Raw genomic sequence first — 23919 nt, 5'->3', positions numbered from 1 at the left:
AACATCTGGACTCCTACTGGTTTTGTCATGCCATGTGCCAAACAGTTGTACTTATAAACAAGTGTACTTACCAATAATTGGCTTTAATAGCTTTTGGTTTTAGCTCTTTTGGTCGCAGAAAAGTAGAAACTCACTAAAAAGAGTAGAAAAGGGAAATTTATTATGAGACTATAGGACAGGTCTGTAGTTGTTCTTTGTAAGGTAGAAACCAAGATGTAGAAAGCCACTGATTGGTCACTTAAGCCACCTCCTCTCCAAGCACATGTATGTCCCTCCACCTCCTCCCCGCCTCCACCACTCTCTCCATCATCATCTCCAATAGCATCTGTGGCATCTGTGCTCTGGGAATAGAAGGAGGGTGTTACAGATAGAGCTGGCTGACGTTTGTATGTTTCTTCTGGATGTATTCATTTGAATTTTACTGCCCACTCTCAGTCAGGTGTCCAATGACTCACCTTCCAGTCGGTGATCAGAAATGGAACAGGCCAGTTTAGGTAATAATGAGAGCAGAGGCCATCCCTGCATCTTAAAACATGGCCTCCATACATGTGGGAGCCTGGATCCAGCTCCTGATGCTGCTCCTCTGGCCCTCTTGGGGACCCACCATCAGTGCAGCCTCGGGGCTGGGGGTGGGGGCGGGGGTGTTATGGTGACCGCTCAGTATGAACAAGCACTGTCGCACTTGAAGCTTCTCCCATCTGAGTCTTTCCATGAGAGACTCACAAGCTAGTAGGAGAAAGCATGGAGTCTAGCAAGAGAAACTGTGGTACGTGGCTCAAGGTTCGAAAGAAGCCAGACACTATTATCTCTATGCCCATTGCTTTTGTCATGGTTTCCATATTTGATCATTTTCCTTCTAATTCCATTAGCCAAACTTCCCAGATGTTATAGGTGGGCTCTGTACAAATTATCTACTTCATAAGACTGGAATAATTCAGCATCAAAAATGCTGTATGGGGGCAAACAGCCAGAAATGGAATACTAAGGTTTAGAATAATCAGGAATCCTTGCAGAGAAGAAATATTTTTCTAATCTTATACATGTTCATATTCTTATGAAACAACTCCAAAAAATAAGGATACTTAATACATAACAATAATATCAACATATGAAAAGCAGTTTATTCTAATTGGATAAACTTTTCTTTTTTACATCTTATAAGACATTTCAGTAAAGGAATATTTTAGAGGAGTATGTCAAACAAGTCTATTTTTGTCAGATTTTACTCTCCGTCGTACAGCAACCACAGATTACTTCTACCTGTTTTCCTTCATCTTATCATAATACGAAATGATTATTGGTTCCCGTCATAATCCTCATAATAATTCCAGGGCGCACTGGACTCTGAACTGCTTTTGGCAACTCATTTTTCATATGTGCTAAACTTTAACCAGAACATTGGATAAAAGGCCAGGCAGATGCACAAACCCAGGCACTCTGAGGACGTTTCCAACTGAACCAGGACAACCATGACGTGCTGTGAGGGGTGGACATCCTGCAATGGCTTCAGCCTGCTGATTCTGATCATTCTAGGAGTGGTTATCAACTGTATACCTCTGGGTATCAGCTTAGTGGAGGGAGACTCAGCATCTCAAAACCCCATCTCTTGCTATGAGTGGTGGTTCCCGGGAATCATAGGAGCAGGCGCGATGGTGAGTATTACCTACTTGACTTGACTGGGAAACGGGTGAAGTGGTTTTCACTGATGTCTTTAAGTGTGACTTTTCAACCTTGAAGCCAACTATGTCTTCATAGGATACAGTTAGGAATGTAGGTTATCATTGACTTATACTGTTATATTTGAAGAATGATAATTCACATAAAAAGAACTGTTCTCTACTTGGATCACTAATTACTGGAGGAAGTGTCATACCCCTTCATCTTTTTGTACTTCTAGGTGTGCACAAACATGCCCAGCTTTGAATAAATAGATTTATATATGTGTTTTATGGGCAGCTGCAGGCAGTTGTGAACCTCCTAATGTGGGTGCTGGGAACCAAGCTTGGGTCTTTCCTAAGAGCAGTAAGTGCTCTTCATCCCTGAGCCATCTCTCCTACCTATGGGTCACTAATCATTAGTGAAGAACAGTTTATTGCTTCTGAGTTTCTTCTTAAACTTACATAAAAAACATTCTTAGAGCTAAGTGTGGTGACATGCACTTGAAATTGAAGGGGGCTGAAGTCAGAGGATTCCAAGTCTGAAGTCACTTAGTCTATATGACACTGGGTCTCAAAGAACCTAACCAACCAACCAACCAACCAACCAACCAACCAACCAACCAACCCAATAAACAAAAAAATCCAAAACAGCCAACCAACCAAAACAAAACAAAAACCCTAAGTTACAAAACCTCTTAGGACTCAGTATATTAAACTTTATATATAACATTGTGCCCTTTGAACCCATCTGGCATTGCAAAGCTGTTCAAAAAGCCTTCCCCACAGGTTGATGGCTTCCTTTCCTTTGCCAACGGGAGTGATCTAGCCACCTGTTTCAGGTAGACACAGCCACAGGAAAAGCTTTTTGAAAAATCTGGGCTGCCTCTTCAAACTGCTGTGCTAGCTCTCTTCCAGGATGAACAGTGTGAAGCAACAGCAAAGCATCAGACCTGCATCTAGTCTTCTAGAAGGCTCCCTCCTAGTTAAGCAGGGCTGGCTTCCTCTGCACCTGCTATAAGCAGAGTCAGAACCCAGCCAAGAGCATCTGAGCCATAGCTGCGAAGCTTCCAGGAATGTTGCCGCTGAGATAAGCTGTTTAGAGCAACCCAGCTATCTCGAAGTATGAGTTGGCACTGCTCAAAATGCAGGAGAGAATATTTTAAAGATTTCCACAAGTATTAAAGAACATGGGGTATCTCAAGTGGTCTTATTTTAGAGAAAGGAAGGGAACAGATCAAGACGGACAGAGACACATCAAGCTTTCATTTGTTGACATCCTGCTGGGAGTCAACTACTGGGCCCAGGACCAGTAGTTGCCAAGTTTCAGCCTGACAATCACCTGGGATGCAATTATCACTTTGTACTTTACAGACCAGAAAACAGAAGGCTGAGAATGTGAACAAGGTCACACAATGGGTGTGAAGCCCAATTCTAGATTTATCTAATGCCAAGGCTAGTTAAATACCATAGTCCTCAATCCCTGTCTTAGGCCCACAGAGGTCAAAGATAAAATCCATAAAATGAAAGGACCAGGAAGCTGAATCACAGCAAGGTCTGCACACCTGTGAAATGCTTCAGAGAATCTGGACTCCTTGGCCCACAGCTAAGTCTATGTGCTTCCTCCAGTAAACATTAACCAGAGACCATTAAAGCATCAAAGGCATGGAAAAGTCTGATGCTTTTCACGGGAAGACCCTCAGACAGGAAGTTATCCCACAAGCAAACAGATGGATGGCAGCAGCGCTCTGTGGGCAAGCATATTTCCATGATCCTTGACTCTGCATAATCATAGGAAGCACCACTTTCCAGGGGGAGTTACGTCCATCATGATGTCTGTTAAAATTCTGACTTCTGCAGGAAAAATTGTGAAGGATTCTCTAAGTGTGCTGAGCATATGGTCATAGTCCTTAAAACTTTTTTGCATGTTGCTACTTTTCAAATTAGGATCACATCAGGAATGGCGGATTTTACAGGAAACTGCATACAATACAAACTCAGGGGCTTGTTATTAATTACTTTATCAAATCATTTATGATTTTAGGACCAACCCATATCAGAGGTGAACCTTTTATCTTTTGGAACTGTAACCAAGTAAAACATCATGTAATTATCGTTAACAGTATCTACTAAGGGAGGGGACGTCAATATAAATGCCACTTGATTGAGCATTAAAAGATTCTAAAATGTTCCTTGAAAAATATAAACAGAAAAGCTCTTTTACCTTATATAAAGTTAATTATAAGCTGGGGCTTAATCATTCATTTATTGACTTTATGCATTATGTAAGGATAATTTATCAAAGTGAGTTATTAAAATCTTAGTGGAAAGCAAATGACTGCAAGTCAAACAGATTGAATGCAAAACCTTTGCAAACAGAGCTTCTACGTTCATGCTGAGCTATGGCTTTGTTTGCTGCTTTCATGTTCAATAGCCTAGAGGATTTCCCAAAGCTTGACTTCCATCACAGTTTTTAACTGTCTAAGGCTCTTGTGTACTTCCTTGATGAAACTGTGCAATTTCTAAAAACTGTTAGGAAGCATGGGTTCCTGCCAAGAAAATGAACAGTAATTATTTATACAAACAAGATAAGCAAGACTGAATCAAAGGCCTCAACATCAAACCAACCACACTGAACCTCATAGAAGAAAAAATGGGAAGTAGCCTTGAATACATTGGCACAGGAGACCCCTTCTTAAATATTAACACCAGTAGCACAGACATCAGTAGCATCAGGTCAACAATGAATAAATGGGACCTCCTGAAACTGAGAAGCTCTGTAAAGCAAAAGGACATAGTCAACAAGACAAAACGGCAGCCTACATAATGGGAAAAGATCTTTACCAACCCCACATCTGACAGAGGGCTGATCTTTAAAATATACAAGAACTCAAGGAACTAGACATCAAAAGACCAAATAATTCAATAAAAAAGTGGGGTACAGATCTAAAGACAACTCTCAACAGAGGAATCTCAAATGAGCAAAAGGCACTTAAGGAAATGCTCAACATCCTTAGCCATCAGAGAAATGCAAATCAAAACAACTGTGAGATACCATCTTATACCTGTCAGAACGGCCAAGATCAAAAACACCGATGACAGCCTATTCTGGAGAGGATGTGGAGTAAGGGGAACACTCCTCCATTGCTGGTGGGAGTGTAAACTTGTACAGCCACTTTGGAAATCATTATGATGGTTTATCAGAGAATAGGGAATCAGTCTACCTCAAGATCCAGCAATTCCATTCTTAAGCATATACCCAAAGGATGCACACTCACACCAAAAGGACATTTGCTCAACTATGTTCAGAGCAGCATTATTTGTAATAGCCAGAACTTGAAATCAATTCAGATGCCCCTCAACCAAAGAATGGACAAGGAAAAAAATGGTACATTTACACAATGGAGTACTACTCAGTGGTAAAAAAAAAAAAAAAAAAAAAAATGACATCTTGAAATTTGCAGGCAAATGGACGGAAGCAGAAAAAGCTATTCTGAGTGAGATAACCCAGACCCAGAAAGACAAATATAATATGTAGTCAATCATAAGTGGATATAAGACATAAAGTAAAGGACAACCAGTCTATAAGTCACAACTCCAGAGAACCTAGGTAACAAAGAGGACCCTAAGAGAGACATACATGGATCTTCCTAGGAAGGGGGGAAAGACAAGCTCTCCTGAGTGAGGTGTGTGTGTGTGGGATAGGGGATAGAAGAAAGAGGAAAGGGGAGGAGGGAAGGGGAGTGGGGAAAAGTGCATAGCTCAATTTAAAAAAAAAAGGAAAAGAAAAAAAAGGAGAAGCAAGACTGAATATCACAAAAACCTGTGCAAATACGCTTAGGAATAACCAACTATGCAACCCTACCATTTTTATGCAAGCCCATAGATAATATGCAAAATTAATATGGTTCCAATAAAGCTTTATTTGTAAAATGAAGTGACAGGGGTGGGCAGTGCATATTCACCAGTTCCTGTTCTACATGACTTGTTACTTAAGATCAGAAAGTATCTTCTGGACCAACAAAATAAAAAAAAAAGTATATGAATGATCCCTTTTCCCCTTTCTTCTGGGCTTTCAGCTATGCACAGGCTATGTGTATGTGTGACTTCTAAATTGGAAAGGCATCGATATTCAAGTATCAGCAAAGCTTGGCAACAATGTAAAGTGGCACGGACTCAGCATGTGATTAGACGGGATGACATGTGTTGGGAAAGCTGCCTTGTGAGAGGCATAAATCTGTTCTAGAAAATAGATAGGTGGATTGGCTTTGGAAGAAAGTAAGCAACCGTTGGAGGGAACATGACATGAGCAAGGGTGGTGGGGCTCTGGGGGACAAGAATGAGTGGATTTATGAATTTTATGAATCTGTCGATATGGGGCAGTGGTTCGGAGTCTAGCTTTGGCTCTGAACTCTCCTCCTTTCCTAGGCAAGCTCCTCAAACTTGCTCTGCCTGTTTTGACAGTGGTAAAATGGGGAGGACTGTTATAAGGGTGGCACAAACCAAAACAAGTCAAGTTCCAATAACATCTGGTATGTAGTTACAGAGCCTGGTCATGGTAGCAAAGCAGACCAATGGGATAACCATTCCAGGGCTGCTGGGTGGAGCTGATACCCATCACAGCTAAAAATTCACAAGTGGAAGGAAGTAACTGACATTATGTATGTCCTTTGACAATACAAAACTCCTCGTTAAGAGTTTCTAGTCATAGCTGACACCTAATTCTTTTCTAAAATAGAAAATTAACCTAACGAATGTGATACCACTTACATCTCTCCTAAGCAGTACAGAATGCAATATATACCAGACTTCTGCCTGTCTTTATTCCCAGCGCTAGGGAGGGAGTTTGAGGCCAGCCTGGTCTACACAGTGAGTTCCAGGCCAGCCAAGGCTACACAGCAAGATTTTATCTCAAACAAACAAACACCACCCCCCAAGACTTCTAAACATCAGTGTAAAGTAAAATAAGTATGTATTATGGACACAGGAGCAGAAAAGAACATTCTCACATACAGGCTGGAGGAGACTGGCAAGATGCTGGCTGCCAGGGGTGTAGAAAGTGAGGCACATGGGAGTGATGGTGAATTAGTCCATGCCAAATGCCAGGCAAACAAAATGTCAATTTCCTTCTTCCCAGATTGACTTGTTTAACTTACAGGAAATTAACTATAGTAACTCAAGAAGGAGAGGGAGGGAAGAAATAACAGGGGAGAGAAAGGAAGGTGGAGAGAGAGAGAGAGGATAAAAAGGTAAATCTGGGATGATAAAACCAATTCTTTAAGATTCTTTCTAAAACTCGTGCATTAATAAGCCTTCCTACTCTACTTAAAATCCAGGAGGCTATAGCTGCCTCTGAGTAAACAGGCTATAGAGAGCTTCATAACTGCTATTTCAACTCTCACCCTTTTAATCTTTATGGTTGAAACTAATGCTAAGGTTCACAACACAAGGAAGTTGTCAGACTTCCTCTTTCGGTCTCCTGAGTCCTGAATTCCCCCAAGGGGCAGTGCATGGAAAGTGGTGATGACATGTTTTCATCTGTTGAGAAGAGATAGCACTCATCTTTCCTGTAATGTTTCTTTCCAGGTCATTCCAGCAACGACAATGGCCTTGGCGTCGAGAAAAAGAGCATGCTGCAATAACAGGACAGGGGTGAGTAAGGAGCAGTGGGCTTAGAAGCAGAAGTACATTAACAGCCAATGACAGGCGAGCCATCAGCACCTGCTGGGCCTGAGTCTTGGACAAATGCTGCTGGGGCTTGTCAAATAGTCACATAAAGAGTGAGAAGACAGTTTTTCTTTTATTTATTTCTTTTTTTAAGATTTTATTTATTATGTATACAACATTCTGCTTCCATGTATATCTGCACACCAGAAGAGGGCACCAGATCTCATTCAAGGTGGTTGTGAGCCACCATGTGGTTGCTGGGAATTGAACTCAGGACCTCTGGAAGAGCAGTCAGTGCTCTTAACCTCTGAGCCATCTCTCCAGCCCCTGAAGACAGTTTTTCTTTCCTCGTAGAAATTTAGCTTTGAGCCAGACAGTGGTGGCATATGCTTTTAACCTCATCACTCAGGAGGCAAAGGCAGGGAGAATCTCTGTGAATTTGGAGCCAGCCTTGTCTACAGAGCTAGTTCCAGTATAGCCAGAGCTGTTACACAGAGAAACCTCCCCAAACAAGCAAACCAACAAACCAACAACAACAACAACAACAAAGAATCTAGCTTTGGAACTTGTCTTTGGTCCTCAACCTTCAGTTCACCTACAGAATCAGAAGTTTTTCAAATAAGGGTTTATGTCATATCTAGAACTATTAATTTTGTAATACTAAGATACTTGTTTTGAGTAGCTTAGAAAATACTTGGGCAAATGCACCCTCCATTTTTCAGTGCAGATGGAAGGGTTAGTTTGCTAGGTTAATTGCTCTTAGTTTAGATTAATTGTCCTTAAAGGAGACATCAATTATTTTTCAAACATTTAATATCTACCATATTTAATTCCTCAAAACCTTAATGTGGGCAATGGTTAGACCTTAGTTTATTTTAATTAATAATCAATTAATTCGATGAGGGGTTGTTTTTTTTTTTCTTCTTAAGACAGGCTCTCTTTATACAGCCCTGGCTGTCCTGGAGCTCACTATGTAGACTGGGCTGGCTTTGAACTTGCAGAGATCCACCTGCCTCTGTGTCCTGTGTGCTGGGATTAAAGGTGTGTGTCATCATGCCAGGGAGATCTTGTTGTTGACCAAGACACTAATGATTAGGGGGAAAGGGGCAATAATTCACCAGGGTAGCACAGCACATATTTTCTAATTGAAACTCACCAGACTTCCAGTTTCAGTACTTCCTCTGTGCACACCATGAACAGAACACTGGGAGTTTAATTCTCTAAGGTAGGGGTAGACCAATGACAAGCACCCATAATCAATACTCCGGGCTGGGCTCAGCATCAAGGTTTTAACTCAATGGTTCCCATTCAGATGAGAACACACACAGATCTAGGGAGATTTCACAATTGCAAGTGCCTGAGTGGACCCCAAGATTCTGTCACTCTTCAGAAGCACCAGGTGATCGAAACACAGCGTGGGGGAAGAATCACTCTCCTAAAGGGGATAATGGCCTAGAGAACATAGGTTGTGCTTTAAAATCTTTTAAATTATTTTATTTATGTGGGTGTTTTGTCTGAATTTATGTTCATGCCTGAGGAGGCTAGAAGAGGCGTTGGATCCCCTAGAACTGCAGTTACAGAGGGTTGAGCTAATATGTGGGTGCTGGGAATTGAACCTGGGTCCACTCGAAGAACATCCATTACTCTTAACTACTGAGCCATCTCTCCAGGCCCAGAAGATAGATTTGTTTTTAAAGAGCCTGCATCTGGCATTTTCTGTTTATTTAGGAACAATCATCACTTTAACTATGGTATTTTCAGTCTGTCTTCATTTCTGCTACTCTGTAAGCATTCCATAAATGTTAGTTTTTAGTTTCTACTGCCTTTCACTTTTGTTCCTAAACTACTATATTCTAGTGCAGTTTGACTTGGCCTCACTTCTATGTGATACTCATAAATTTTCAAGACATCCTGATTTACTTCTGATTGTTTGAACTGGAAAAGTATCTAGCACTTAATTTTTTCTCAAACCAAGTTTCTATTAAGACTTTTTGTGCATACCCTTTCATTAAAAATGATCATCATCTTTAAACCGGGCAGTGGTGGCACATACCTTTAATCCCAGTACTTGGGAGGCAGAGGCAGGTGGATCTCTGTGAGTTTGAGGCCAGCCTGGTCTACAAAGTGAGTTCCAGGACAGGTTCCAAAGCTACACAGAGAGACCCTGTTTAGCAAAAAAACAAAAACAAAAAAAAAAAAACAAAACAAAACAAAATGAAGATCATCTTGCAAATGATCACTTAGGTTTTGTCTGCCAGATTCCATACTTCATCTGTTTGTGTGACTCAGATTCATAAAAGGCACAGACTTTTCCCTCTATGGTATTTTCAACTGTGGGTGGATTTAGAGCCTCCATCCCTACCACAAAGGGACATGTGGCATTGTTGAGAAGGATTTTAGTTGTCATACTGGACAGGGTGGATGAAGTGACAGTAGCATATGATGGGTGGAGGCCAGGGATGCAGATGAAGGGTCTCTATAGCGTCCTGATGCCCGCTTCAGTGTACAGAGCAGAGCGGTTGTGCTCTCAACCCTGCTGCTCATTGAGAACTTCAGGGTGTTGGTCACTGGGCACTTTCAGCAACAGCCAAATACGAATGGAGGAACTGGGAGCCAAGAGCCCAGAAATCAAAGCCCAGTGGAGGCTCAACACAGAACTTCATACAATAGGAAGGGGAGCCAGGTTTCAGTGGCCAGAAGGAAAATAAAAGCCCAGGAATATAAAAGTTGAGATTTTTCAGGGACATTGGCAAGTGTGACCATTTTTTTGGGAACTAATTCAACATAAGATGATTTAGATCTCTGCCCCTTTCATAAATTCATACCTAATCAAACTGCAGTCTTAAGACTCGGGAGCGCATGGGGGCTAGGGAGATGGCTAAATCAGGAAAATGTCTGACATGCAAGCATAAGGATCTGAGTTTGGATCCCTAGGGCTCTCATAAAGGTTGGATACAGTGGCATATGCATATAACCCCAGTGTTAGAGGGACAGAAAAGTAGGTACCAGAGCTCACTGGCTGGCCAGCCTTGCAAAATGGCTGACCTGCAGGTTCAGTGAGAGACCCTGCCTCAAAAATAAGGTGGAGAATGAAATGATAAGGGAAGACACCCAGAATCAACCTCTGGTTTACATCCCTGCCCCTCCCCCACGTGAACACACTTATGTGTGAAGAACACACACAAACATGTACAAATACCATATACGTCTACAAATACGGAAAAAAAAAATCTATGACCACAGATTGACTGGAGAACTGCAGTTAGTAACTGACTAAATAAGACTCAAGTGCTACACAATATTACTATATAACTTGAAACAGTCACAGGACATATGACATGTGCAACTGTCCCTGCTTTGTTTTCCAGATGTTTCTTTCCTCGATCTTAAGTGTAATCACAATCATCGGTGCTGTGTATTGCATGCTGGTGTCACTCCAGGCTCTCTCGGAAGGTCCTCTCATTTGTAGCACTCAAGCCAAAAGTACTGTCTCTTGTGAATTTTCATTGAAAAACTTAAGGTGAGTAACATTCTGTCACATTGTCTCACATAGCTGCAGCGAATTATCATGCACAAGGCTAGGCTTTTCTCTGTTCTGTCTTCTGGGACAAACACTCTTAGGGACTTGGCAACATAATACAATAGGCAATGTCTCACAAAGAAGTGGAGGGGCTGCCACAGCCCAAATGATCTGCGTATGGTCTCATCTAAATGCTCTAGTTAATCTCTTGCAAAAACTCATGGTTATGTGTGTATGTCTCTTAAAAGTTCTGGGAATATACACTTAATTTAAATCTTTGGGAATACTAATGGGTGAGGGGAACATTTACTTTCTACATGTCTGAACTTTTTTGAAAATTTAAATTTTATGCATGAGTTTTGCTGATATGTAAGTGTATCACATGTGGGCAGTACCCATGGAGGCCAGAAGAGGGCACTGTACCTGGAACTGGAGTTAGGAATTGTTTTGAGCCAGTATGTGGAGATCTAAATCCAGGTCCTGTTCAAAAGTGACAAGAACCCTTTTTTCCTTTCTTCCTTCCTTCCTTCCTTCCTTCCTTCCTTCCTTCCTTCCTTCTTTCCTTCCTTTTTCCTTTCCTTTCCTTTTCCTTTTTTCCTTTTTTTCCTTTTTCCTTTTTCCTTTTTCCTTTTTCCTTTTTCCTTTTTCCTTTTCCTTTCCTTTCCTTTCCTTTCCTTTCCTTTCCTTTCCTTTCCTTCCTTCCCTCCCTCCCTCTTTCTTCCTTCCTTCCTTCCTTCCTTTTCTTTCTTCCTTTCTTTCTTTTCTTTCTTTCTTTCTTTCTTCCTTTCTTTTTGGTTTTTCGAGACAAGGTTTCTCTGTGGCTTTGGAGGCTGTCATGGAACTAGCTCTTGTAGAACAGGCTGGTCTCGAACTCACAGAGATGTGCCTGCCTCTGCCTCCTGAGTGCTGGGGTTAAAAATGTGTGCCACCAATGCCAGGCTGACAAGAGCTCTTAATTGTTGGGTCATCTATCCAGGCCATTATTATTATTGTTGTTGTTGTTGTTGTTGTTGATGTTGTTGCTGTTGTTGTTGTGTGTGTTTGTACTGTAAATGCAGTATCTACGGAGGTCACAGGTGATGGATCCCTGTAGAATCAGAGTCATGGACACTTGGCAGTTACAAACTGCCCCTGGTAGGTGTTGAGAACTAAACTTGGGTCCTCTGGATGGACAGACAGTATGTACTCTAAACAGCTGAGCCATCCCACCAGTCCCTAACTCATCACTAAATTTGTAAACCATAGATGGCTTCATTATTTTGTGTATGGTGCTCATGCATTTGCAATGTTTCATTGGCAGGTGTTTCGACAGATGTACACATGTGCGCCAATGCATAAAGATGCCAGAGCTTGATGATATGTGGCCTCACTTTTTCTCCACTTTATTTACCAACGCAGAGTCTCTCACTAAACCTGGAGCCTGATGACTCAGCTAGCCAGCTTGCTTCAGGGACTCCCTTGTTTCTGCCTATGCTAGGGCTGGGATTACAGGTGGCCAGCCACCCTATCTCCCTGGTTTTGATATGGGTGCTGGGGACCCAAACTCTGGTCCTCCGGTTTTCACAGCAAGTGTTTCATTCGTGGAAGCACCACCCCAGCCCTTTACTTTTGAAACTTAAAACAAAACAAAACAAAACAGAACAGAAAACCCAAGAAACAGCGGCTAGTAGGTATATGTAGTCATACTATGTACATATAGACAGAAATAAAACATTTACATCAGGTAGCAACATATTACATTGGAAGTTACATATACATGGCCCATTGAGACAATTCTATGGGTGAATTTAGGCATAATTTGCAAATCCAGGAAGACCAATCTAATTCATTAGCAACTTTTAATTAGCCACTTAATTTGGGAAATCCACTAGATTTAACTTTTATAGTTTTATAAAACAAAAGTTTTTACCCATTACCTACTTTAAAAAGTCTCTCAAAATTTGTCTGTCAGCTATTGAAATAAACAAAATGCAAAGAAATTCCTTTACTAGTAAGGACAATTTGAACTTTCAACCATAGCTACTGTACACATTCAATCCTCAAGGAATGACAACAGTTCACTGAGACAGTGGGCCACAGGCCAAGCTTTGGGGACAGCAGCACTCAGACAGCCCCTCAGTCTCGCCAGCACAACAGGGCAATCCTGTAGTCTCAGGCAAATCCACAGTCTCATAGGCCATGTGTTGCAAATACTGTTATTTTTCTCATGTCCCAAGTCAGTTGTTGGGAATTAGAAATAGGCACTTCCTAAGAGTACTCCATTTTCTTGATAAACATTCTGATAAAAATCATCTTGAGACAGATGTGTTAGGACTAAAAGCTTCTTGCTTTATGTTAGGAGAGGCATATATCACTTTAATCAGATGTATTTAAAATGTGAATAAAAACCATCCATCTGGCCTCACTGCAGATCTAGGTGAAAAACTGGGTTGTGTGTGTGTATTGGTTTGCTTTCCTACCTTCGGTAAGTAGAAAGATGCACAGACAGATTCCAACACCTGACACTTAGTATTTATTTTCATCCCGATATGGGAGAGTATCTGTCATCTTATGTGGCTCACCTTAAGATCAGGAGTTCGATGGAGAATGATACAATGTGTGATTAAGTAAGGGTTTTAAGATTAGGGCTATGTTTATGTGCTCAGAAAACCAGATCTTAGCTATGGCTTCTGTATACAGTCTTAATTATACTTGAGCTTTTATTTTGTTAATAGGCACATTTAACCCTTCCCTCTCCTCCCTTCCCAGTAATTTTCGTCCTGAGTCCTTCAGTCTGCAGTGGTTCTTCGAAGACAGTTGTATTTCTCCTACTGATGTAAAAAACTCCACCATCAATGACATGCTCAGTAACTGGAAAGTACCCGACTCTGACTCTGAAGAAGATAGACACAGGATTTTCCACTTCTCAGTATTTCTCAGTCTCCTGCTGGTTGGAATCCTTGAGCTCCTGTTTGGGATCAGTCAGATACTCATTGGTTTCCTTGGTTGTTTGTGTGGTGTGTCTAGGAGAAGGAGTCAAATTGTGTAGCTTAAAGGATAATAAACTAGAATATCAGTACTTTGAATAATTTGAAAATTGCACTTAAAATATATGCTTTTATAAGTTCAATAATGAAGCATCATCTGGAACGCCGAGTCATTTTAGTGCAAAAAGTTGTTTTTGAAATCATCACTGAAGCAACTTAAAAAAAAAACAAAAAAACAAATCAACCTATCAAGCTGGACCATGTTTGCTTACACCTTTAATTCCAGCACTCAGAGGCACAGGCAGGTGGATCGCTGAGTTCAAGGCTAGCCTGGTGTACAGAGCAAGCTCCAGGACAGCCAGGGCTACATAAAGAAACCCTGTGTTGAAAAACAAAATCAAAATCAATAAAACAAACCAACCTTTCACATATAAAGTGCATTGTGCAGGTAACACACCTCCCTCTAGAAAGGCTCATCAGTGGGTGATACTGGGGACAAGTTAGTGAAACTTTTTGTTTGTTTTTACTGTGTATGTTGAAAAAAAACTTTTGTTAGACTTGATAATACTTTGATGGTTATAGAAGTAGGTGCCTTAGTCTTAAGAAATAAATATATATTTATATGTTTAGGGAGGAAGGCCATATTTTTAAAATACTTTACCCCAAACCTGAAGTTAACAGAAAAATGTTGTATTTAGCTGACAGGCACATGGCAATTTGTTCTATTCTATGTTTGTATCTTTTCATGGTTTATAGTAATACCTTGAAAAAAATCAGTCTTTTAAAAGCTGGTTTCTATTTATGCTGATCTTTAAAAAATAACAAAATGTATTTATTGTATTAAAATGTTATGAAAGAGAAAACTAAAAAACTACAATTTTCTGAAATTGATTTCAATTTTTATCTCCACTTGGCTGGGTTTATGAAGGGTGGATTAAGGAAGTCCACGATTGCCCAAATAAAAGAACAGCAAATATTTATTTAGGGAATACTCACACACTGAAAATAAAGCTTAGCAGGGGTCTTCTGCCCTTGGAGGCACAGGATGCTGTGATGTAGGTGATGGTCAGGCCTCAGCCTGTCACCCAAGACAGCTCGAGTGACACCCCTGCCTTATAAGGGATCATGTCCACATACCGAAGCCCTAAGACTCTGAAACTATTGGCAGAAACAAAATGCCACTACAGCCTTAAGATTTTGAAAGTGGTTTGGAAAGATAGCTCATTGGGTAAGTAAGCACTTTGTGTTCCTACAGAGAACTGAAGTTTGGTTCCCATCATCCACACTGGCATCCCACAGCAGCCTGAAATTCCAGCTCCCAGGGATCCAGTGCCCTCCTCTAGACTTCAGGGCAACTGTGCATACACAAATACAAATCAACCCATCAATCTTAGAAAGTCATTTTTGAAGAGAGCTAGATAGATGGCTCAGCATTTAAGAGTACTTGCTCCTCTTGCAGAGGACTTGGGTTCAGTTCCCAGTATGTACATGGTGGCTTACAACGGTCTCTAATCCAAATTCCAGGGGATCCAGTGCCCTATTCTGGCCTCAGTGGGCACCAGGCTCACATGCACTTGTTTACATGGCAGGCAAAATACTCATAAAATAAAAATAAATCTTAAAAAAAAATTTGATGGTAACTGAAATACCAATTATAACCATTCAAATAAATGAGCACATTCAGAATCTGGAAGCCTTTTTCTAGCACAAACTGCATGAAGACCTTCTAACTAAACCACCCCCCCCCACACACACACACCTAGTAACACTTAAGGCTTAGCTTCAGGATATTCTTAGTCTCAAGTGTACACGATCATAGGACATTCTTACAGTTTCTGTGTACATGATCACAGGATACTTAATCTCCTTTGTCCACTATCACAGGACATACTCTTTTTTTTGTTTTGTTTTGTTTTGTTTTTTGAGTTAGGGTTTCTCTGTGTAGTTTTGGAGCCTATCCTGGCACTCTGGAGACCAGGCTGGCCTCGAACTCACAGAGATCCACCTGCCTCTGCCTCCCGAGTGCTGGGTCACAGGACATTCTTACCAGGAAGTTCTCCTGAAAAAGGTCTGTCTTTCTACCATAGAATTTAAAAGATCAGGAACCACTCCTTCCCATCCATCCTTTCAACATCTTTTCCCACTTGTGCTTCTTAGTAAGACCTTTCATCCCGGTCCTTATCTCCTATTTCCCCCTCCCCGTCCCCAGTGTCTTATCTCTGGCTCAGTCTTTTTCACTCTTCAGTACATCATGGTTATTTGTCAAACCACACAAGGATGAGCAGGTTCCTCTTAGTTTCTTTTCCCGGTTGCTGCATTAAAATACCCTGACAAAGCAGCGTAAGGAGAAAGGGTTTAAGGCAGCCCACCACTGCAGAAGTTCAGGTGAGGCAGGAGCCTATGATGTGTCTGGTCACATTGCATCTGGTCAGGGAGCAGGAGGATGAACGCTTACTTGTGTTCAGCTCTTTCCCCCACTTTACATAATCCAGGAGACCATGCTGGGGGTGTGTGTATGTGTGTGTTTGTGTGTGTGTGTGTGTGTGTGTGTGTGTGTGTGGGGTCTGTCCAGTCAACAATTAAGAAAAGCCTCCCCATACTAATTAACAGAGTCACAATCAAGACAACCCCCCCCCCAGGCATCCCAAGTGGTTCTTGCTGAGGACACTCATTGTGACAATGCTTCTCCGTAGAATTTAGCACAATTCTTTTTGAGTATGGGTATTTGCCTGGGTGTAAGTCTGTTGTATATTAGGTGTGTGCACTGCCAGAGGAGGCAGTCAGGTCCCCAGACTGGGATTACAGATGGCTGTGAGCCACCACATAGGAGCTGGGAATTGAACCTGGGTGTTTGTTCAGTCAGGGCAGCCAGGGCTCATGACCACTGAGCCATCTCTCCAGTCAGTCCTGGTGCTAACATTTTCATGTGTAATCCTTACACTGCTACATCGTACTGTCCCACACCAAACCACAAGCTTCATATTTTACTAACTTCTGGTGTGATCGTGCATAGCACAGAGGACCTGATACAAGGTAGTGCCAAGGTAAGTATTCTGCTGAATGAATATTTTCAGCTCCCAGACATTAGTGAAGACAGTGCTTACTAATTATTATCAGACTGCTAATAGACATGAAATGAAAACAGATCCCTGTACTTGATTGAACAAATTAGGATCTGAGATGGGTCTTAAGACTTTTCTCATCACCCTGGAAAGGAGTGATGAGTCCATGTAACTCCTCAGTCAGAAAAAGAGACTTAAATCTAAAAAAAAGACCTCTGACTGGCAGGCTACTTCTTTGCTCTTTAGGTCTTATGGGAACTGGTGCTACAAACTGAATACCTAAAGTCCACAGGCCACCTGAACTTAGCATCTTTTGAGGGCATTTGATCCTTGATTTGGTATTCAAACTAGCAAATGCTTGTCAGCATACTAATGAACAGGTACCCTTTCCCACTCAACACTAAAAGCAGTCATTTGTAAAAACCAATGTTTCTTAACTTGCATTCCTATCTCTGAGTTCAATCAATCTCATTTTAGAACGTATTTGTAAGGTTTTTCAATCTAAAACTCGTTTTTATCATGTATCTCAAGTTCTTCTTCCTCAGTACAACTTTTTATAACCCTCTTTGTTTAAAACTTTTTTTTTTTGACATTAACACACTTACTTGTGTGCTTCTGATGGGTGTGGATGTGTGTGTGCCACCACCATGCTGTGGAAGTCAGAAGACAGCTTCCAGGAGTCAGTTCTCGGCTTCACACTCAAGTCCCAGGGTCCAAAGACAGCATCTTTACCTGTTATGTCATCTTGCCAACCCAGTGTCCTCATTATTTAATATGCTTTCTTCTCTCCCACACCACTGCCCTCCACCTGTCAATTCCTCAAATACAGAAAAAGCTTCTAAAATATTTCCAGAAGCAGAAAGACAAGTGTTGGAATTCTGAAGGTGGTGTAATCATTTCTGCTCTTCTTAGCTTTTTGATGCTCATTAGCCCTAACTATATCCTTCTGCCCCCGCACCCCTCCCCCAGTCCCTGGAATCTTAGTCTTCTGCTCAAGTCCATATGTCCTTATGCCTCTGCTCAAGTATCTACACAATATTTTCTGACTATCCTGACTAGGATTGAATTTGCTCCTCTTAATACCCCTTCCCATGCCTCCCACCCCCAGGGTAATTAACTTTTTCCTAAATATTGTAGGACATCCTATTTAAGAATGTTCCAGTTCTTTGTAACAGTCATCAGGGAAAATAACAGCTTTTGTAGCAATCTCCCAGGAGTTGCTTTTGGTGAACTCTTTTTCATGCCTGCTCAGCAAAAGAAGTTATACATTTAATTATCAAAGTCACACTAATCTAAGTACAAGAAGGAACCTTCCTCCTGGATTACTGGGGAAGCAAGAACATCAATGTGAAATATACCTAAATCTTAGGACTTCCCTTCAACCTCTTGGTGCAAAGATTACTGATGATGTATAAAGAATATTGCACCTTGCTGAGTCCCTCCTGCTCATGAGAAGAAATATACTTTTGAATATTAAAGACTCCTAAACCTTGGTTTTACTCGTATCTATTTTTTCTGAGATTTAGTGTATTAACAAGCAAATATTACAATGAGAAGGACACAATTTTATAAAGGTTTTTTGTCTTGTCTTAAAAACCTGAATCTCTTTCATAGATACAATAAATTAGCAAGCCACTTACAGTGCCAACAAGCCCAGCACAGGGAGGGGTAAAGATCAGAGAATCCCAGGAGGCTCTTGTGACTTGAAGGTCACTAATGCCCTACTTGCTCCTTGGACAGGAAGACTCTAATAAGATATTCAGCCCACAGCACCATTTGATGAAATAAATCTTTCCATAGACATTGTTTTGGTTGACAGTTTATTAAGTACACTACATTTATACCTCATTTTTTTTTTTTAGTTTTTTTAAATCATTCACACATGGACTTGGTAAAAACATATTTTATAGAAAACTTAAGAAGAAAATCAGAACAACATATTGCACACAGATAACCTGCTGAATCATTAGGAGTTTTTACACGTCCTCTGTACAGGTATCAAGAAGAGTTAGGTGGCTTGGTTTTTCTTAAGTGATGCACCAGACTATGACTTCAAAAGCATTAATATTGTGATGCAGATACAAAAAGCATCTGTCAAAGAAATGGGTTAATCATCTGAGAAACACTGTTTTCTTTTACAGATAGTTTTCTAAACTCATTCTTTACGACTGTCATTTCTTTTTAGAGAATTAGCTGTACAGACTGATGAGGCCCAAAAAATGATTTTCTTTAAAAACAAACAAACAAACCTACAGCCTATTTACAAAACATGCAAAAGGCGAGAGTGTAGGTGCCACTGCAAAACTGGCTGAATGCAGATCAGTAACAGAACAGGCCCCTGTTTTCTGGAAGAAATACATTTTCAGGGCTTGGACTATAAAACGGCATACAATGCAAAGACAGAAACAATGGAGTTTGCAAATCCTTTATATTTCCAGGTGTTGAGACAATATATGTGAATGCTGAGGTTACCTCTAGCGTCGAAACCACAGCCAACTATTAAGCAGCCAGAATGCTACAGTAATTGAATACATGACCATTTCTCTTTTAGCACGTTCTTTATTCTCCTCTTCTAGAAGTTGCAGACGTCTATTTAATTTGATAATCTAAGTGAAAGACAAATACAAAATAGTACTAATGCATACAGCAATCAGATTTTTCTTTTTGCAATCAGATTTTTTAAAAAATCGTACATTAACTTGTCAAAGAAATTATAACATAGAAAGTTCCATTTGGATAAGATAAGTGCAACTATAAACAGAAAACAAAATACCACCCACAAGAGATTAAACTGATTAAATATGCCTCTCCATTGCCATTCTGTAAATGTGAATTAGGGCATGTGTAAGGACACTATTGCACTATGCTCTTCTGGTGGCAACAGGGGGGTGTCTATTCCAGCAGGAGCTCAGGATACCTGCTCCTCACTGCCTCCTCCATGAGCCTCAGTTGTTTAGTTTTAGACTTGAACAACTGTGTTCTCAGTGTGCTCTAATACCCAGACAGACCTATTATGGTGGGTCCTCTGGTATGCATTTGGCACACATAATCAAAATATCAAATATGCCTTTCCTGAATGGGAATGCCTCTGTATAAAGACAGCAGAAATGCATATTAAAAATAAGCACATGAGAACTACAGTTACAAGATGGGGCTTATGGCAGTGGGAAAGCTCAAAGTAGTGGTTTCTAAAATGAAGAAATTGTGCACAGTAACAAAGGTCCCCAAAGTGATTGTCCATATAGCAAAAGCAAAACACACAATTCAGGACTAGATTGGTTTATTAGTACATCAAAATTCTTTGATGCTTTCCAGATTATATCAATCATTTTGGTAGTAATGTTTTACGTTGGTCAAAAGCACTTGAATAATGGTTTAACAATTCTTTGATAAATCTGAGAAAATCAATTATGGCTTATTAGATAACCTGAATTCATGGGATCTATAGCAGAGAAAATACTAAAATTATGCAAATATTACTCTAAAGTATTTCACAGAGATAGGTCTAGGTGGTCTCTTATTTGGGGCGGTAATTACCTGACGTCTTAGCGAAGCTGCATCCACCACAGTCATGTCATCTGATGCTCCTTCAATGGCTGCATCTATGTTTGAAATGCCATACCTAGCAGATAAGATATTGAAACACAGTTAAAAACTAAGAGTAATAGTCAAGTCATGTGTTGTGTTGTATACTACTCAAAGAAGTATTCAAAAAACTCATTCTTAATAATATAAATAAGCATTTCCCATTTGAATTGACACAAATAAGGAAAAGTAGCTTAAGCTGAGTACCTACGATGCTGGGAAAGATGAGAAAAAACTCTTCCTAGATACTTTTTTTCAAGACAGAAAATGCAGCAATGTTAAAGGAAAGATCCCTGTTTGAAAAGGCCTGAGAATGGCCAAAGACACACAAGAGTTATATATGAGCCATGTCAACACATCAATCTGTAGACAAAGACTCAATGTCAGGGAATACAAAGTCAACTATAGACAAAGACTCATCATATATTACTTTTCCACTTTTGCCTGCCTTTCTTTTGCTATTTTTCCACTTCTGATTTCCACTTACTCTTTACCGTATTCTCCCACAAAAATAAGTTTACAATCTTCTAAATCTCTTGTAGCTACACTTAGCTACAGAACTGGCTTATTAGAGACCGCATATAAAATAATAATGCTGAAAAATCACCAACACAATGCAGAGAAAGAACATTAAATAGTACTTTTGTTAAAAGTATTCATATCTAAAAGGGCACTGACTTGGGAATACAGTGGCATTTTAGAGATGGTCTCAAACTTGCTAAATGGCCATCTACTTTTGATCCTCCTGCCTCATCCTCCCAAGTGTTGGGGTTACAAACATGGATCACCAAGCCTGGCATTTTAAAATAAAAAAAAAAAAAGATTAAGTAGGTAGAAATGTCATTTCCTCCATTTGTCTGGGTTTCTACATTTTTATGAAAACATGAAACTTTGATATGTGCGTGCGTGCGTGCGTGCGTGCGTGCGTGTGTGTGTGTGTGTGTGTGTGTGTGTATGTATCTGAGTATATTCCAGATGGGTACATGAGGAAGCCAGGGGACAGCACTGGATTTCCTGGAGCTGGAGTTACTGATGGTGATTATGAACTGTCCAGACAAGTGCTGGGAACCGAACTCCGAGAACTCTGCAAGAGCAGCAAGCACTCTTAACTTGCTAAGCCATCTCCCCAGCACCAGGTTTCTACATTTTAAAATTCATTTTAATGAACACTTTTACTGAGATATATTTTATACACAGTACAATTTATTTACACTTGTATCTAGTTTATGCTCTATATGGTTATTTTAGTGAAATGACATGGTAGCCTTTTTACAAGAGTAGACTATAACTAAAATTAAGTTATTCCTATGTAAGCTACACAGAGTTGGCACATGGATCATCTACTTTAATATTCCCAGCAACTCCCCTACATAACCTTACATAAAGGGATATGAAGTAGAATTATATATTTCATTCAGGCATGCTAGTGTGTCTATACACAAAGTTCTACTCCTTCAAATGTTAAAAACCCCTTAAATAATCAATGGCATGTACCGTTTTAGATAATCTACAGCAATCTCCGACTTGTACATTCTCTTATGGCCAAGTAAGATGGTTTACATTAGCTATGCTTTCCCTCTTAGAAACAACATGTCTTAAAATACTTAGAATAAACTTCATCAGTTAGGAGAAACTTCATCAGTTCCTAAGTAGACAATGGAACTGTGAGTGTATAAGCTGAGCAAACTACTCATAAATACTAAAGCAGAATCATGAGGATTAGGAGTGTAGCTCAGCAGTAGAACACTTGCTTACATGTGCAAGTCCCCAGGTTTGTCCTTAGAACCTCAATAACACAACCTGCCCCCACAAATTATTAAATATTAGTGGGGAAAAACATGAGTCAAAGATTTTTCTTTTCTACATATTATGCTCAAAATAATAAAACTTTTCTATTTCCCCACAATCACACATGAGATGAATAACTGGAGGGGGCTATCAAAGAATACCAGCACCAGTATCAAAGGTGAATGCAAGGCTGGGTGACACTTAGCCAGTAATGCTTACCGTCCAAAGGCGAGGACCCAAACCCATGTTAAAAATAAGAAAGCTGGGCACAGTGGAACATCCTTGTAATTCCAGTGCTGGGGAGGCAGAGACAGGAGGATTCCTGTGGTTTGCTGGCAAGCCAACTTGGCAAGCAAAGTAAGAGACCCTGTCTCAAGACCCAAGGTGGATCCATCACTCAAGGCTGACCTCTGGCCTCTGTATACATATGCACTTGACCCACAGGTACCTCCCACCCCCTGCCATACACAAGGTAAAGGAACAGACATGCTCATACACATCAACACACACACCACACAAAGGGAACTAACTAACCTTTACAAAGAAACGAAGTATACATGAAAAAATTATCATTTTAACCTGAATCAACCAGTTTTATAAAGATAATTTTTCATTTGTAAAAAAGCACATGTCATCTTCAATTTAAAACAAAAAAAGTATGAAATAATTTTAAACTAAAACTGTATCTCTCAGAACTAAAAACTCTAACAATGCTGCCATACCACTCACTGAAAACACCTTCACAGAAAGTTAAAGGGATTAAAAACACCTAGAAAACTATCAGGGAAACTAGTGTGGCCTAAATTAAGATGCAGAAGAAATGAGTTAAACACAGTGGTCAGGGACCATCAAGGCAACATGGACGAGATTAACAGCAAATGGATGGTTCCCTGTTCTCTTGCTTAGGAACATGCCAGTCTCTTCTGAAGAAGAGAAACACACTGTGACAGCACAATTCTACTTAAAGCTGGCTTGGAAAATTAGAGTGATAGCATATGATTAGTGACAGCATCTGTTTTCTGTGTTCTTGCAGAAGACAGAGGAACTACTTGAAGATGTTGGCCCCTGAAAGCACACATATACCTGCCACTCCTTGTCCCTTCATGACTTGGCCTAAGCATATCTGATAATATGAGAAGGGTAAATACAAGAGACAAAGGCTCAAATCAACAGATGATAAAAAGTTATATACATAAGACAAGATTTAAGATTATATAATTTCTCTGTTTTAGCATGTTTCCTTATAAAGCTACTAAAATACTACTATAAAGTATACAGGATATTCTTATCACACTATGCCATAATCTTTTTGGGAGGGATGTTGAGACAGGGCCTCACTATGTAGCTCTGGCTGGCCTGGAACTCACTATATAGATCAGGCTGGCCTCAAAATCACAGAAATCCACCCACCTCTGCCTCTTGAGTGCTGGGATTAAAGGCATGTGCCACAATACCTAATCATAATTTTAATTATTTTACAATGTTCTCATACTCTGGTGGACAAATGTAAGAACTAATTATCATCCCCATTCTTAGCAAGACATAGAATTTCTCCTAAGAGAAAGCTGCAGAGGCCTAAGCTGTATACATGTATACAATCATGGCTATTGCATGCATTATGATGTCCTGCACAATACAAGCTCCATGAAATATGTGTGTCCTTTGGTAATCACAAA

At 40.3% G+C, this 23919-nt stretch overlaps 2 protein-coding genes across 19 annotated transcripts in view; one reads left to right on the top strand and one right to left on the bottom strand.

The window, feature by feature from the left end:
• Positions 1-1469: 1469 nt before the first annotated feature.
• Positions 1470-13918, top strand: Tm4sf20 (transmembrane 4 L six family member 20). Its single transcript, XM_027397386.2, has 4 exons — positions 1470-1652; positions 7242-7307; positions 10691-10842; positions 13591-13918. Exons 1-4 carry the CDS (start codon positions 1470-1472, stop codon positions 13868-13870), a joined length of 681 nt encoding a protein of 226 aa, XP_027253187.1. The 3' UTR covers positions 13871-13918.
• Positions 13919-18676: 4758 nt separating this feature from the next.
• The window catches only part of Mff (mitochondrial fission factor), a 35439-nt gene continuing 30196 nt past the window's right edge, over positions 18677-23919 (bottom strand). For all 18 annotated transcript variants that reach the window (XM_035441062.1, XM_027397370.2, XM_027397372.2 and 15 more), the window contains 2 exons: positions 20408-20492; positions 18677-19476 (listed from right to left, as the gene is read on the bottom strand). In XM_035441062.1, coding sequence (XP_035296953.1) covers positions 19345-19476; positions 20408-20492 — 217 coding nt within the window. In that variant the 3' untranslated portion in view covers positions 18677-19344. The remainder of the gene's footprint in view (positions 19477-20407; positions 20493-23919) is intronic.

The sequence above is a fragment of the Cricetulus griseus genome, chromosome 2 (assembly GCF_003668045.3).
Source record: "Cricetulus griseus strain 17A/GY chromosome 2, alternate assembly CriGri-PICRH-1.0, whole genome shotgun sequence".
In the NCBI taxonomy this organism is placed as follows: domain Eukaryota; kingdom Metazoa; phylum Chordata; class Mammalia; order Rodentia; family Cricetidae; genus Cricetulus; species Cricetulus griseus.
This window is presented reverse-complemented; position numbering and strand designations above follow the sequence as displayed.